Genomic DNA, 15,619 nt, shown 5'->3' with positions numbered 1-15,619 from the left:
CAGTGGGGCTGTGATCGCCATTTGTGATCACGCCCAAGCCACTGCCCATGCCCCCTTCCCGGCCCCGATCATGCTGTCCCCCAAGCCTGGCAGGGTGTGGCACCCCGCTGGAACCTGGTCTGTCCGAGCAGGGTGGAGAAAAGCAGAGGTGATCTTAAGTCCACCCCACTTGGACAGACCAGGCTTCCAGCAGGGTGCCACATCCTGCCGGGCTTGGGGGAGACCCAGAGGAGTTCCTCAGCACTGGGACATGCTTCCTCCCACACACCACACACTGCCTTTGCCCCAAAGAAGGCATTTTCCCCCTGCCTAGTTGAAGATCACTCGGGCAGCTTGTATTTTAAAACTCAAGCTGCACAAGTGATCTTCAGCTGGGCAGGGGGAAAATGCCTTTTCGGGGGCGAAATCCAACCCCACACCACCATATATTGCCTTCATGACTATAACACCTTGGAGGTTTGCAGGATTGGGACCCAACCTCATAGCCACCTTCCTCTAGTAAGGAGGCACCCAATGCACCATCAGAACCCTGCAACCTAACTCTGAAAGGAGCAAAAATCCTGGGTGCACAAAATAGACATTGTTCTCTAAGTTGCTTTAAGTGGCTCCCGATAGGGAAATGGCTTATTTCCTCCCATTGACACTGCAGGCTTGGCCGCTTTAACTTGTTCCCAGTGGGGAAATTACTCATCCCCCCGGCTCCATTGACACTGTGGGCTTGGTCACTGTAACTTGCTCCCATTAGAGAAATTGCGCATTTCCCCCAATTAACACTGCTGGCTTGGTCCCTTTGACTTGTTCTCAATTGCAGTATAGCGCTATAGCACAAAAGCGAGTTTGCACATTCCCCCACCCCCCCACTGTTTGCTTAGTGTCTTTCACTTGTTTCCAATCATGGTATAGTGCTATAGCACTTTTGCACAAAAGCAAAAACGTGCATTTCCCCCAACTGACACTGCTGGCTTAGTTAGTTTTACTTGTTTCAATAGTGGAAATACGCATTTCCCCCAGTTGACACTGCTGGTCACTGTAACTTGTTCCCAATGGGGAAACTGCTCACTCCCCCCGCCCCCAATTGACACTGCTGGCTTGTTCGTGTTAACATGTTCCTAAGTGCTAAAGCTGGTGAAGAGCAGAGCGGCAGCATTTTAACCACTCATGCCACACAACTCTGTAGGCGACCAAAATAAACCACTGTGACTGCCAGACAACATGATAACCCAGTGGGTTAAATAAACCCTACTGAAGACCATGGGTTATCAGAGTGGGTTATTTTGGCCAAAAAAGTCATAATGGGTTGAAAAAATCTCCAACAGACAACATAACCCACCATGGGTTAAATAACCCATCATGGCTTATTTATCATGGGTTATCGTGATGTCCAAACCCAGTCAGTGAGATAGAAACAGAAGGCCGCTTAGTCACAGTACATATATGTATTTGTTAGTAGAGGGTCTTCAAGGACCAGAGTTGTATGGGTTAACCTAACAGGAAACTAACGGAAACCATAATCTGAGCAACATTTGGCACACTGTACAAGGAAATTATGTTTTTGGAAACAAGATGTATGCATATCTGTAATGATGCACATCCACAGCTTCCCTGCCGGCTTCTGCTCTTGATAGTAATACAAATCTTGCTGCTTTTAAAATACAAAGCTAGAACAATTCAGTACCTTATTTCTCATAATACAGGTGACTTTTAAGTTATTACAATGCCTATTAAATCCAAAACATGTGCTATCTTTTCCCATATTATCAAGCTGGGTGCTTCTTTTCATGGGGATGTTTTTTGCTTGTATGCACACAGAACTCACCCGGAGCCTGGCCATGGGAGAAAAGTGCTGAGACAATGGGACTGCCTGTGCTTTGGTTCAGCACTGCCACCACTGACAGTGAGAGTCTGTGTTGGCTGATAGTTGGAGATGGAATAAATTCATGCCGTTGTTCATCGTCATGTGTCTACTGGTCACGATGCTCCGAGAGGACCCCATTCTTTCTGTATTGTCAGACTCCTCCTATCAACTCACAATGTGAAGAACCTTTATCACCAAAAAGGCTTGCAGAAATGCCGTTGCTAAGAAACCTTGTCAAAACCTGCTGTAAAAGATTGTGCATTTTTTGAAATGATTCCCTTGCTTTGCCTTGACACCAGCTGTCAAAAACAAAGCCCAAACCTAGAGTTTAAAAATCAAGCCTGATTTTTCACTGTTCCTATATAGCCAAGAGCTGACCAGGTTGTCTGACACAGGGATACTAGGGCACTAAACCCTGTGTTTGCTGTGCCTTGCTCTCCAGACTAGGAAAAGTTAATACAGACCCCAGGAAACATAATTAATGTGGGGCACAGACTAAAATAAGGAGGATGCCAGCTGCTCTTCAAAGGGTTATATAGCCACACTTCTGGCTTCTGAGACATTACCAGACATTGTCCAATTACTTCAGGTATATCTTTGTAATGATGATACGGGTAAAGACTTGCTTTTAAAAGCAAATGAAGGAAGAAATTCCCGGGCAGCTCAACTCTGCAGTCAGTACCACATTTTGTACATGGAAAGAATAGCAGAATACACAGCTGATTATGTCTCACACTTTGGGGACAAAAGAAAAAAGGAGATTTATCACCCAGTCGTGCTTGGCTATATTTTGATCAGCTAAGAACAAAGGAAGAGCCCTGCTGGATCAGACCAAGGGTCCATCTAGTCCAGCATTCCGTTCACACAGTTGCCAACCAGCTGTCGATGGGAAACCCATAAGCAGGACACGAGTGCAACAGCACCCTCCCACCCATGTTCCCCCACAACTGGTGTACATAGCCATACTCCTTCTGATACTGGAGGCAGCATATAGCCATCAGGACTAGTAGCTGTTGATAGCCTTCTCCTCCAGGAATGTGTCTAACCCCCTTTTAAAGCCATCCCACTTGGTGGCCATCACTACATCCTGTGGTAATGAATTCCACAGTTAACTGTGTGAAGAAGCATTTCCTTTTATCTGTCTGGAATCTCCCACCAATCAGCTTAATGGGATGACCCCATTCTAGTATTATGAGAGAGGGAGAAAAATGTATCCCTATCCACATTCTCCACACCAGGCATAGGTTGGTCCTGTTACCATAATATACAGGGCCAACTGCTATGTGTGATATAGAAATCTGTACCACTTAGGCTTGGCACGCTGATCAATTGACTGGTCAAATATTGTCAACTGACTGCTTATTATGGCCACAGTCGAATATTTCAAGAATATCACTGAGTAGATGGCAGCTTTTTTTTTTATGTTGTTGTGGAATCATTTGTTAGCAAGGACAGGAATGAGAGTTTGCCCCCAAGCCCTGCAGCAGTCAAGGGCTAACCTAGCAGCACAGCACAGCTTCTCCCACTGGCTACCTGCTATAACAGGAAACACCGCTGTTTACTGGGCAGAGCATTAAACCAGGACCTGGGAGACTCAGCTTCAAATCCTCACTCAGCCATGAAGTATGTTAGGTCACGTTACACACACTCGACCTAACCTACCTCACAGGGTTGTTGTGAGAATAACATGGGAAGGAACTCTGTATGCCACCCTGATATGACCTCCTTGGGGGAAGAGCAGAATAAAAAAGTAATAAAATAATTCAACACATGTTTTTTGAAGTTAGTGCAATTGTTTCACCATATCAGCTATCTATGTTTTTTCTTGAAATTAGCATAAGTATCAAACTTGATGATTAGCTGATCTGTTCTCATAATGCCAGACCTTTTAAAATACCTGACCACTATTTGACAAGGTTTGGCCAATATTTGGCTGGCCAAATCTTTTTAGACCAGCCAAACGCTAAACGCTAGTACCACCTGTGGGCCAGTTCACCTGAGTAAAATGGCTTGTAGATTATGTGGGTTGACCACCAAGATTTCAAAGGGGGGCAAAGTCATGTGGTTTGCTTCACAACTCAACTCCCATTTACTGTATCACTGCAAATGTGGTCAATGTTGGTCGACTGAAGTTGGCAGTTTCCATGGTTTGATTCTGGTTTAACATAAGAAGACAACATTCAGCCTTGCCCCAAATATAGGGTTATGTAGCACCCAGAGAATCCATCCAGTTACTATATATCGACATGTCTTTATTCACCCTTGGTTGAAAATGATTATTCCAGTCATTCACAGATAAAGATCATTTGTGACGAGCCCCACATACTTCTGGGAGTGCCCTGTGTGCATCATCTGCAATGCTGGCTGTGTCTGGGCACGCCATCTTTGCACCCTCCATCAGGCTCATGTCACAGTCCATGTAATGAGGGGTGGGGGATGTCAGTGCCTGATGGGCATTGGCGAGTGGATAACTGCATTGTAATCCATACACTAGTCTGGGAGGTGAGGAGCAGGGCAGTTTGTATCAGAACTTACAAAGATGGAACCCGCCAAGCATCCCTACTCCCACCTCAGGAACTGAAGTGTCTTGGACTGGCTTTCTATTAAATGGAATGTGGTGTCTTTATCTGGCTCATGAGACTACAGAATCAAAGGATGAATGAATGAAAACACGAACAGGGAGGTGACGGAAGAACATTTAAAGATAACAAACTCTGCACTCTTTGAAGCATATGGGGCTTCCTTCTCAATGTGCCAAAATAGATTTCAGCCCAGTCCTACATGTGTTGACCCAGAAGAAAGTCCCACACATTAAAACACAACTTACTCCCAAGAAAGTGTGTATAGGGTTAGAGCAATGTTAAAGAACATTATGAAGAATAGGCAGAAGTTTAAATTTTCAGACAAATTAGAGGAATGGTCCCTTTGTTAGTCACATGTGAGCCCACTCTCAAACTGAAGTCTGTTGTCTATTCTGCCCAGTGCTAGAACCAACTCCCTCCATAATATCTCCACTGAGTTCCGTGGACCCACCAAGTGAGAGGAAATCATGGCAACCTCCAGGGGCGGCATTACAGAAGGCACCTGGGCACAGGCCCCAGATTTTTTTGAGCTGTGGCCCAGATCTTCTGAGCTGTTGTAATTGCTATTTTTTTTTTCATGTTAACCATTGACTTGCATTGGACAACTGAAACAGCCATAGCTTTTTTATTTTGTATGATAAATACATGAAATTTGGAGACCTCATAGCCCCCATGGATCTGATTAAGCATGCCCAATTTCAGGCAGTTAGGTCCAGTGACTTTTGTGCTAGCCACAGGTAAAATGTGCTATTTTCAAGAAAACCTGTCAAAGCAAAGAGCTATAATTTTTTTGTCCTTCCACATAAGTGCATGAATGTGGGGACCCGACAGCCCCATGGAGATAATTGAACATGCCCAATTTTGGGCAGTTAGGTCCAGTGGCTTTTGTGCTAGCCACAGGTAAAATTTGCTTTTTTCAAGAAAATCTGTCAAAGTAAAGAGCTGTAATTTTTTTGTGCTTCCACATAAGTTCATGGAATTTGGGGACCTGGTAGCCCCTATGGAGCTGACTGAACCTACCAAATTTCAGACAGGTCCGGTGGCTTTTGTGCTAGCTATGCATAAAGTTTCCTTTTCTCAAAGACTAAAACAAGAAGTAAAGAACTGTCAAGCCACATAGGGGATTAGAGATCCTAATCAGAGCTGGTTAAGGTGACCATTAAGAGGTCACTATTCCTAATCTCTGGTGTAGGCTTTTTTTGAGGTGCAAAAAACCTCTCTCCCCCTACTTTTCTGCTCTTACATGCCCACTGTTGGGAGCTTGCTTGCAACGACATTTTGAAGAGGGTGAAGGAAGGGAAGAAAGAGCTCCATGTAAAATACTGGTATTTCACACAGCATCTGATTTTACTGCCCCAAACTGGAAACTTTGGCTTCTGCAGAAGTTTAGTAGCTTTAGTACAGCAAAGGATCCAATCAGCCTTCACAAACTTCTTTCTCCCCCTCCACTGTAATGTCTCCTAAATAGTTGTAGGACTCAAATTATTCCAAAAGGAGGGTTAGGACTATGTGGTGCCATGATTGAGGAGGCCTTTAAATAGCCTAGGCTTTTGACTAGGTTCTACAGTTTTAAAAAAAGCTAGAAAAAGCCCTCAGCCACCTCACCTTATAAAGTTAATTTAAGTATCTGCAATCCTTACAAACCCTCCGCAGCCTCCTAAATTCCTCTGAAGTACTACCTCTCTGAAAGGAGCCACTTGGCTTAGGGAATTCTCTCTGCCCCCCACCCCATGCATTTCCAATCACCATTCTTCTTTTCTTCTTCCTTCCCCTATCCTGTTCTTTCTTTCTCTTCTTTATTCAACCCAGAACATATCTTGGGGAATTCTTAAAGATAATTATCTTCAGTGCGCAAGAGAAGTTCTAAACTGTATTTGACTTTATACAAACAGATAAGAGCGTTGGTTTTTCTCCTTCTCCTCACTCAAGTCTTTGAGAAGGGTGGGTTCACATGGTTGCAGAGAAACAAATCTGGGGCTGTTTTGTTTGTCCGTTGCCATTATCCAGCAATAGGAAGGGCTGTAGCTCAGTGGTGGAGCCCCTGCTTGGCCTGCAGAAGGTCCCAGGTTCAATCCCTAGCATCTCCAGGTACAGCAAGGAAAGAATCCTGCCTAAAACCCTGGAAAGCCGCTGCTCCAAGTCAGTGTCAACAATTCTGGGCTAGATGGACCCAGGGTCTAACTCAGTATAAGACAGCTTCTTATGTTCCTACGAACAGAAAGCTTTAATAAAAATAGGAGTTGGGGGTTTGTTTTTTAAGTGGAGGGGAGATAATACTGCTCATTTATACAAGCCTATGTATGCCTACTCAGAAGCCCCATTATGTATAATGAGGCTTTCCTGCAGGAAAGTGTGCATAGGATTCCAGCCTGAGTTACTTTTGCAGGGAGGTTTGCACCTTGATGTTCTGCATGTTTACCCAGAAATAAGTCCTGAGTTGTGAGCATGGTACTGCAAACTTAGTACAGTGCCTACCCAATTCCGTCTAATGAACTGACTACCCTTTCATCTCAGCCCTATGCATGTTTTGTCGTGTGTGTTTGTGTGTGTGTGTGTGTGTGTTTGCATGAACACTAGCTTCAGTGGTGAGGGAAAGGCACTTAGTACATGCTCAGAGTTTCTCCATAAATTAGCCCTAGTTTGGAAAACAGACTCATTGGCTGGATCCTGGTGAAGTCTTGGCACAATGAAGTTATGGGGAGGAAGATACAATGAGAGCTTGTGCATAACAAGGAGGAGGTAGAGGAGAGTTGCAAGAAACAAGACATTGTTTTTATGAAGAGTTGCTGGAGGATAGTAGGATGAGGAGGGATGGTTGCATGGAGGGGAATAGAACTAGTAGGGCAAGAATGTAAGTGCTCAGTAGTGAAAGAAAAGCATTCTGCATATGCTCAGAGGCACTCTCTATTTAAGAACATAAGAAGAGCCGTGCTGCATCAGACCAAAGTCCATCTAATCCAGCATTCTGTTCACACAGTGGCCAACCAGATACCCACGGTAAAACCCACAAGCAGGACATGAGTGCTATAGCACCGTCCCACCCACGTTCCCCTGTTGCTAACATTGGTGAAATGTAAATAAATTCTAGTCATTCTAAATTTGCAGGCATGTATATCCTTCAAGAATTTGCAGATTTCTTGCCTAGGGGACACCTCTAATGACCTGTGCATTTCCATACAAACTTATCCAAAAACTATTGGGTGAAGGGAAAGCAAATTACACCCTCCCCCAAATTGGAGAACTCCCCTTCCACATGAACTGCTGCACCTATCCTTCTGAAACTTTGCTGTTTTCTTACTTAGGGACAACTAGGGGTGCACGAAAGTCACTTACCTGGTCTCGCAGCTTGCTTCGCGGTGGGGGGGAGGCACTTCGCTGCTCCCCCCAAAATTCAGGCTGGGGGGGAGGCTTCCTGCTTCGCCCGGCTGAAATTCAGGCCGGGGAGGAGGCGCCTCGCCTCGCCCGGCTGCGAAATAAAAAGTTAAAAAAAAACAAAACGCCCCTGTGATAGGCTACGTAGGGATGGTGGAGAATTGCTCCCCGAAACTTCGGGGGGCCGAGCGCCAACGTGTTCGGCCCCCCGAAGAAGTTTCGGGGAGAAATTCTCCGCCCCGCCCGCCCCCCGCACCCCCCCCCCGGGACGGGACTTACCTTTCCCGAATGTCCCTCCCGGCAGCGGTTCAGCAGGTATTTGTCAGGGGTGGGGGCGGCAGCCGGTCTTTTGACCAGCTGCCGCTATTCCAAGAAAAGTAAAAAAAAACAAAACGCCCCCGTGATAGGCTACGTGACGATTAACGTAGCCTATCACGGCTAGATTTGCAAAGTCAGCCGTGATAGGCTATGTAAATCGTCACGTAGCCTATCACGGGGGCGTTTTGTTTTTTTTAACTTTTTATTTCGCGGCCGGGCAAGGCAAGGCGCCTCCACCCCAGCCTGAATTTCGGCCGGGCGAGGCAGGAAGCCTCTCCCCCGGCCTGAATTTCGGCCGGGCGAGGCGGGAAGCCTCCCCCCCCCGGCCTGAACTTCGGGGGGTAGAGCAGTGAAGCGCCTCCCCCCCACTGCGAACAAGCTGCGAGACCAGGTAAGTGGCTTTCGTGCACTCCTAAGGCTACGTGACGATTAACGTAGCCTATCACGGCTAGATTTGCAAAGTCAGCCGTGATAGGCTACGTAAATCGTCACGTAGCCTATCACGGGTGACTTAAAAAAAAAAAAAGCGCGTACGCAAATGGCGGCCCCCATAGGGAGCCGCCATTCGCGTTCCTTATTTGGTCGCTGTAGTCTACGTAAATCTTTACGCAGAATACGGCGAAAATAAGGGCAACGCAAATAGCGTTGCCCTTATTTTCGCCGTAGTCTACGCAATCTTTACGTAGACTACAGTGACCAAACAAGGAACGTGAATGGCGGCTCCCTATGGGGGCCGCCATTAGCCGTACGCACTTTTTTTTTTTTAAGTCACCCGTGATAGGCTACGTAAATCGTCACGTAGCCTATCATGGGGGCGTTTTTGTTTTTTTTTACTTTTTATTTCGCGGTCGGGCAAGGCAAGGCGCCTCCTCCCCAGCCTGAATTTCGGCCGGGCGAGGCGGGAAGCCTCCCCCCCCGGCCTGAACTTCGGGGGGAGAGCAGTGAAGCGCCTCCCCCGCACCGCAAACAAGCTGCGAGACCAGGTAAGTGGCTTTCGTGCACTCCTAAGGCTACGTGACGATTAACGTAGCCTATCACGGCTAGATTTGCAAAGTCAGCCGTGATAGGCTACGTAAATCGTCATGTAGCCTATCACGGGTGACTTAAAAAAAAAAAAGCGCGTACGCAAATGGCGGCCCCCATAGGGAGCCGCCATTCACGTTCCTTATTTGGTCGCTGTAGTCTACGTAATCTTTACGTAGACTACAGCGACCAAATAAGGAACGTGAATGGCGGCTCCCTATGGGGGCCGCCATTAGCCGTACGTGCTTTTTTTTTTTTTAAGTCACCCGTGATAGGCTACGTGACGATTTACGTAGCCTATCACGGCTGACTTTGCAAATCTAGCTGTGATAGGCTACGTTAATCGTCACGTAGCCTATCACGGGGGCGTTTTTTTTTTTTTTACTTTTCTTGGAATGGCGGCGGCGGCAGCAGCCAGTCAAAAGACCGGCTGCCGCCCCTGCCCCTGTCGAAGCCCTGCCGAACCGCCGCTGCGACCCGCCACCGGGAGCGACATTCGGGAAAGGCAAGTCCCATCCCGGGGGGGGGGGCGGAGAATTTCTCCCCGAAACTACTTCAGGGGGCCGAATACGTTGGCACTCGGCCCCCCGAAGTTTCGGGGAGAAATTCTCCCCCATCCCTAGGGACAACTCTAGGCTATCTGTAATTTTTAGAACAATGGTCCACAAGGAAAATAGGGAGGTAAGTATGTCCTCTTTTGGAGACCTCAAAATGTCAAGGCCACCATTGCACAAAAACCCTTGTGGCTATCATTCTGAAATTTGGCAGACATGATATCCTCCGATGGGGCAATGAATCCTGAAATGTTTCTCCAATTCTTCCAAGTAATAACAATGTTATTGGCAGTTCCTTTTAAAAGAAAATCAAAATAAAAACCCTGCACCTATTTTTCTGACATTGGGCAGGTATAATCCCCTTCTAGGGGGCTACTATGCCTGAAATTATCATCCAGTTCTGACCAAGAGAAAAAAGTTACAGTTTATTTCTAATTTCCCATGGTAGTTAACAGGAAGCATAAAGACTCATTTTTCCAAACCTTGACTCGGGTTTGGTGCTGAGCTGAAGTGGACCGACTACAAATTGGCCTGAGCAGAAGCGGGATGTTTTCCAAAATGGTGAATCGGGGTCTGAGTTGAAGTGGGGTGGGGGGTCAGTGCACACTTCTTGTGCATGTATGTATGTAATCTATACACACATGCAAGCACACCACACATACACACATATATTTTTAGAGGTGTGGTTAGACTCGGATATATGATAGATAGATAGACAGATATATATACACACACACACACACACACACATATATACACACACACACACACACACACACACTTGTGTTATGGGCCTGTGCCCTGGATCTTTTAAGAACCTAGCAACGCCCCTGTTGACTTCGCACCACACTTTGAAAGGTCTGGCTACGTGGTGCCAGTCTCACCAGGGCCAGATCTACACAGGGCTTTTACGCTGGTCCTGAAATTGATAGAGTCAGATGACACATGCCTTTCTCTGTAGCCAGCGCACTGTTTCTAGCTCTAAAATCCAGTGTTTCTGAGACTGCTTTTCTGACCGATTATCCTGTGGTGGTGCTTTCATGGCTTTCGGGGGCTGTGTGAGCTAACTGCTCTTGAGGCAGGCTGCTGGAGCTGTGCTGACGCACTTTGCAGAATACAGGAGCAGAGGGGTTGGGAGAATTGCTCTGCCTGTTGTTATAAATATTCATTAAGTGCGGGAGTGGGAGTGGTGGAGAGCAAGCCTCAAGCCTGCCATTTTAAAACCACACATTCCTACTTGGAAGTAATTCATCCTCTTTTGCAGTTCTCCACCCAGGGTGGGAGGTCGGGGTGGGTGTAAGAGTGGTGGAGAGCAAGCCTCAAACAGTGGGAGATGGAAGGAATGGAAGGAGTTGGCTGTGGGGTGGTGGGGATAGGTATCTCTGTATCAACACACCTTCGAATATGAATGGGACCCGAATGGGACCGTTCTCTCCTTTCATAGGATTGCACTCTTATCTAATTGCCCGGTTGTGTTAAAGACTACAAACAATATTTACATAACAAAGAGGAAGCAATTGCCTTGAGGATAGGGTGCAATTTCAGGTTCTACCAGTGGGGAAAATTTCATCTTGACTATATCCAAGAGTGGGTCTTTGACTCTTGGTGTGAATCTCCCCCTCCCCACCCACCGCCTGAAATCTGAAGCAATGTCCCTAGTAGTCTGAGAGCGTTGTCCACCTTGTACCTTTTGCTGTTCCTAGAGATCTGAAGTGGATGTACCAAATCTGTGCTGGGCAGAGAAAGTCCGTCCATATGTTGCTGCAGCCAGAGTGCTGACTAGGCCTGCTTATTCTGCAACTGAAGAGCAATCTGTATCTGTAGGCCTTGAAAATATATGTGGGAAAGTTAAATCTCTTCAAAGTCTAGGTATGAAGAAAGCTGTCCTGATTCAGCAATTTGATGCAGTTGCAGGTGATGCAATCCTTCGTCTTCAGAGACCTCCAGGTTCATTGCCTGAGGAAGCAGACTGGTGTCTCCATCTGCTTGCTCCTTGTGTGCACAGAAGGGCTCCCTTAACTGAAGTCAATATGATACTCTGTTTACACAAGCACACCAAATGCATATCAGAGTAGGAGCACAATTATAGGGATGAAAATTCAACTGACTAAGGGCGCAATCCTATCAGGTGCCTGACTCATAGGAAGTGTCATGACCACACAGGCACACAACTGCTGACTGGGAAACAGTCCCCAGTGGCAGTGCTGAGCCCACACTGCATGCAGCCAGCCAGGCAGCAGTTGGGTAACTGTGTGACCAGGCAGCAGTCATGTGCTGAAGACAGATCCTGTATTGTGCCTTGGAGAGTTCCTTTAGAGTTTTGACTGGTTCTGACTGAAACCTGGAGCGGATGCACCACCCCATTGACATTGGAGCCACCAGCCTCCACTGGTCAGGTCAAGGGTTAATAATAGAATCACAGAATCATAGAATAGTAGGATTGGAAGGGGCCTACAAGACCACTGAGTCCAACCCCCTGCTCAATGCAGGAATCCAAGTCAGAGCATCCCTGACAGATGGCTGTCCAGCCTCGTCTTGAATGCCTCCAGTGTGGGAGAGCCCACCACCTCCCTAGGTAATTGGTTCCATTGCTGTATTGCTCTAACAGTCAGGACGTTTTTCCTGATGTTCAGCTGGAATCTGGCTTCCTGTCACTTGAGCCCATTATTCTGCATCCTGCACTCTGGGATGATCGAGAAGAGATCCTGGCCTTTCTTTCTGTGACAACGTACTTGAAGAGAGCTATCATATCTCCCCTCAGTCTTCTCTTCTCAAGGCTAAACATGCCCATTTCTTTCAGTCTGTCTGTCAGGGTAGAAACTGAGCCGATAGAACCCCAGAGCAGTTCTGATTCTGAGGAGGATCAGCAATCCGTGGGAGAGGAGCCAGCTCATCCCTCACAGGCACAGCAGCTGGCAGAGATTCCTCCTGCTGGCATTCCTGAGATAGATAGTGATTCTAGCAGTGAGAAAGTGTGGGAACGGGGCTTGTTAGACACTCGACGCAGATGCAGGGAGCGATGAGCGATGGAGGGCGCAGAAAGCAGGCGTAGCGCCCGTTTGGCGTGCAAGCAACGGCTGCCTCCCGTGGACCCAAGGGAAAGAGGGAGGATCTCTCCCTAGCCCATAAGTTCAGGGTCTTCAAGTGACTCTGTTTCAAACGGGGATCAACTGCCTACTCGGAGCATAGGCTACTCTGCTGTTCCTTGCTTAGTCGCTGGTGATTAGCATCTGAAAGAGTCATTAAGTTGTAAAAGGAGTAAAGCCTTGAAAAGAATCCTTTCGTCTGTGTCTTGAGTTGGCTATTGGAGTCTACTGCAAGAGGCCGCTAGGGCGCTCCTGACACTGTCTTCATAGGGCTTTGTTTCCAGTCCCCTGATCATCTTTGTTGCCCTCCTCTGAACCCTCTCCAGCTTGTCTGCATCCTTCTTAAAGTGTGGTGCCCAGAACTGGACACAGTACTCCAGATGAGGCCTAACCAGTGCTGAGTAGAGGGGAACTAGTACTTCATGGGATTTGGAAGCTATACTTCTATTAAGGCAGCCCAAAATAGCGTTTGCCTTTTTGCAGCTATATCACACTGTTGCATCCTGCACTCTGGGATGATGGAGAAGGGATCCTGGCCTTCTTCTCTGTGATAACCTTTCAAGTACTTGAAGAGCGCTGTTATATCTCCCCTCAGTCTTCTCTTTCTTTCAGTCTCTCCTCATATCTTGAACTGAAGCAACATTACACTGGTTGGTTCTCTTTGTAAACATGGCAAAGTGTCCTGTGGTGCCTTAAATGCATTCTGGCACATGCTTTTGTGCGCTACGGTTGTTCACTTCATCAGATGCATGAAGTGGTATCCTGGGTTCACATGGGCGTGTGGCTGTTTGTACACAGTGAGGTCAGAGAGAAATTAAATGCAGAAGGTACCGACGGTGTACCTCATTTAGAGCAGTGAGTCACAAAACAGTTGGGGTGCCTATGTCACGACCCAACAACTTTGGTAAGCTAATTAACACATGCCGCATAACATCCAAACGTGCTTTATCCTGATTGGAGCCACAGGTGATAGAACAGAGCTGCAATTTAGCGGTTCACCCCTCTGTCTCCCTTTGAAGGTGTTTTGTTCTGAATAGCCACTTCGGGCGCAACCCCTGGGCCCGCTTAGGCAGGCAAAAGACCCACAGTGCCCAGCCTTCCCCAGCCAGCAATGCTGGTGGCTGTGAGCTTTTATGTGGCTTTTTTTGGGTGGGGTTCCTGTCTAAGCAGGCTGCTTGCATCCTTACACCAGTTACACTAAACAGCGTGTCCGGGGAGGTTAAAACGTTCCCCAGTTTTCTGAGTATTGCCATTTCTGACGTTAGATTTGCGTCCACGCATTCTTTTACGGAGACTCTATTGGTATACTTGTTAGATAAGCTCCTTGGCGGAGGTTCCTGCCTTTTCTTTGAGAAATTATGAGTGGCAAATCTTGTTAGCCAGGATGCTACTTATTATTCCTGGGTGTTTTTTTAAAATACATCTATAATTCATCCTCCTCCTCCCACAGACCTCCCCGGCTCCAGGCGGGAGAAGCCGAAGCGCCCGGAGGCGGGGCGGGGCGAAGCGCGCGCGGCGTGGGAGCGCGGCTGCTTCTCGCGCGGCGCTCCCGTGACGGCTCTTGGTCGTTCTCGGCCCTCGTAGTCGGGGGCGGGGCGTGGAGAGGAAGTACACGTGTGTGTGTGATACCCCCGAAGTGCGTGTAATCCCGGAAGGGGAGACGAAGCCAGCCGGCCGGGGCGATGGCAGCGGCGATCGCCGGGTGGGGCCCGGGGGAGTCCGGCCTCGAGTGGGGTAAGGCAGGCGCAGGAGCCAGGGCCTTCGCGCCGCGGGCTCGCGTCCGCCGGAGGGCCGGGCCGGGCCGGGCCGGGCCGGGCCATTCTTGTCTCGGGCGGAGGCGGTTCAATGCAGGTCGCAGGGCGGGGCTGGCTAAACGATTCCATCTAGTAAATGTCTGCCTCGCCTTTGCTTCTTACAGTTCGTTACATGTTTGTTATATGGTCTTCATCTCCCCCCTCCCTTTTTAATTGTATGGCCTTTATCGTACGATCTTCTTCCCCCCTTTTTTAATTATATGGCCTTTATTTTATGGTCTGCCCCCCTTTAATTATATGGCCTTTATTACATGGCCTTCTCCCCCCGCCTTTTAAGAAATTATATGGTCTTCTTCTTCCCACTTTATCATGAGAGCAAACCTGTGAGGGGTACGTTAGGCTGAGTGTCTGGGCCAAGAGGGAGCTTCGACGTCGAGAGGGATTTGAACCTCTGTCTTCCTGGTCTATAGTAAGCACTTCCTTCCTCATACCACCTCCTCACCCTCCTCAGTATTTCTATAATGCTTTTGAACGTTTAGAGAACGTAACATAAAATGTGTTGTTGCAATTCTGTAAGGTAGGTGAACATTATAATCCTTATATCCTAGACAGGTATGTATGAGGGAACCTGGCTTGCCTTAGCTGCCCCCCCCCCCCGTTTAAGCCTGAGACAAATGTTGAAGCTGGAGCTTCTTTCTTCAGCTTACCCTCTTAAGCAGTACAATATACTGGCTCTTGGGAAAAGTCAAGGCTGCAATTCTAAGCATTCTTGAAAATAAATATGCTCAAATCAATAGGACGTGCATTAAGGAAAGTTGGTAAATATGAATTGGTTTGGCCAGTCAGGCCTAGGATCCATAAGCAGAGACACCTAAGTGCGGTTTTTAAGTTCCTGTGAATACAGTTGCACCTTATTGTACCTGTCTATTTCTTCCCCTTCCCCTTAGCAGACAGCAATTGTTGGGAATTTAAACTGGGGAAATGGCATGAACTGAAGTGTTGACCCTCATCCCCAGTGCTGCAGTCCTGATCTGATTCAGCCCGCCGCTCTACACCTACCCCAGCCAGTCACAGA

General features: G+C 47.6%; 2 protein-coding genes across 5 annotated transcripts in view; both read left to right on the top strand.

The window, feature by feature from the left end:
- Window positions 1-3,626, top strand: part of LOC146347697 (P-selectin-like) — a 50,664-nt gene extending 47,038 nt beyond the window's left edge. Inside the window, exon 19 of the mRNA XM_084851149.1 lies at window positions 1,810-3,626. The gene's annotated coding sequence lies outside the window, so the exon portion shown is untranslated. The remainder of the gene's footprint in view (window positions 1-1,809) is intronic.
- Window positions 3,627-14,280: 10,654 nt separating this feature from the next.
- The window catches only part of ATF6 (activating transcription factor 6), a 113,972-nt gene continuing 112,633 nt past the window's right edge, over window positions 14,281-15,619 (top strand). The window contains exon 1 of one of the 4 annotated variants that reach the window (XM_084851145.1): window positions 14,281-14,524. In XM_084851145.1, coding sequence (XP_084707271.1) covers window positions 14,473-14,524 — 52 coding nt within the window. In that variant the 5' untranslated portion in view covers window positions 14,281-14,472. The remainder of the gene's footprint in view (window positions 14,525-15,619) is intronic. The other 3 variants (XM_084851147.1, XM_084851143.1, XM_084851144.1) reach the window with 3 other exon arrangements.

Source organism: Heloderma suspectum, chromosome 4, assembly GCF_057233095.1.
Source record: "Heloderma suspectum isolate Gila_16-S chromosome 4, 16-S_ref, whole genome shotgun sequence".
Lineage (NCBI taxonomy): Eukaryota > Metazoa > Chordata > Lepidosauria > Squamata > Helodermatidae > Heloderma > Heloderma suspectum.
Note: the sequence above shows the minus strand (reverse complement) of the source record. Positions and strands in the feature narration are given on the sequence as shown.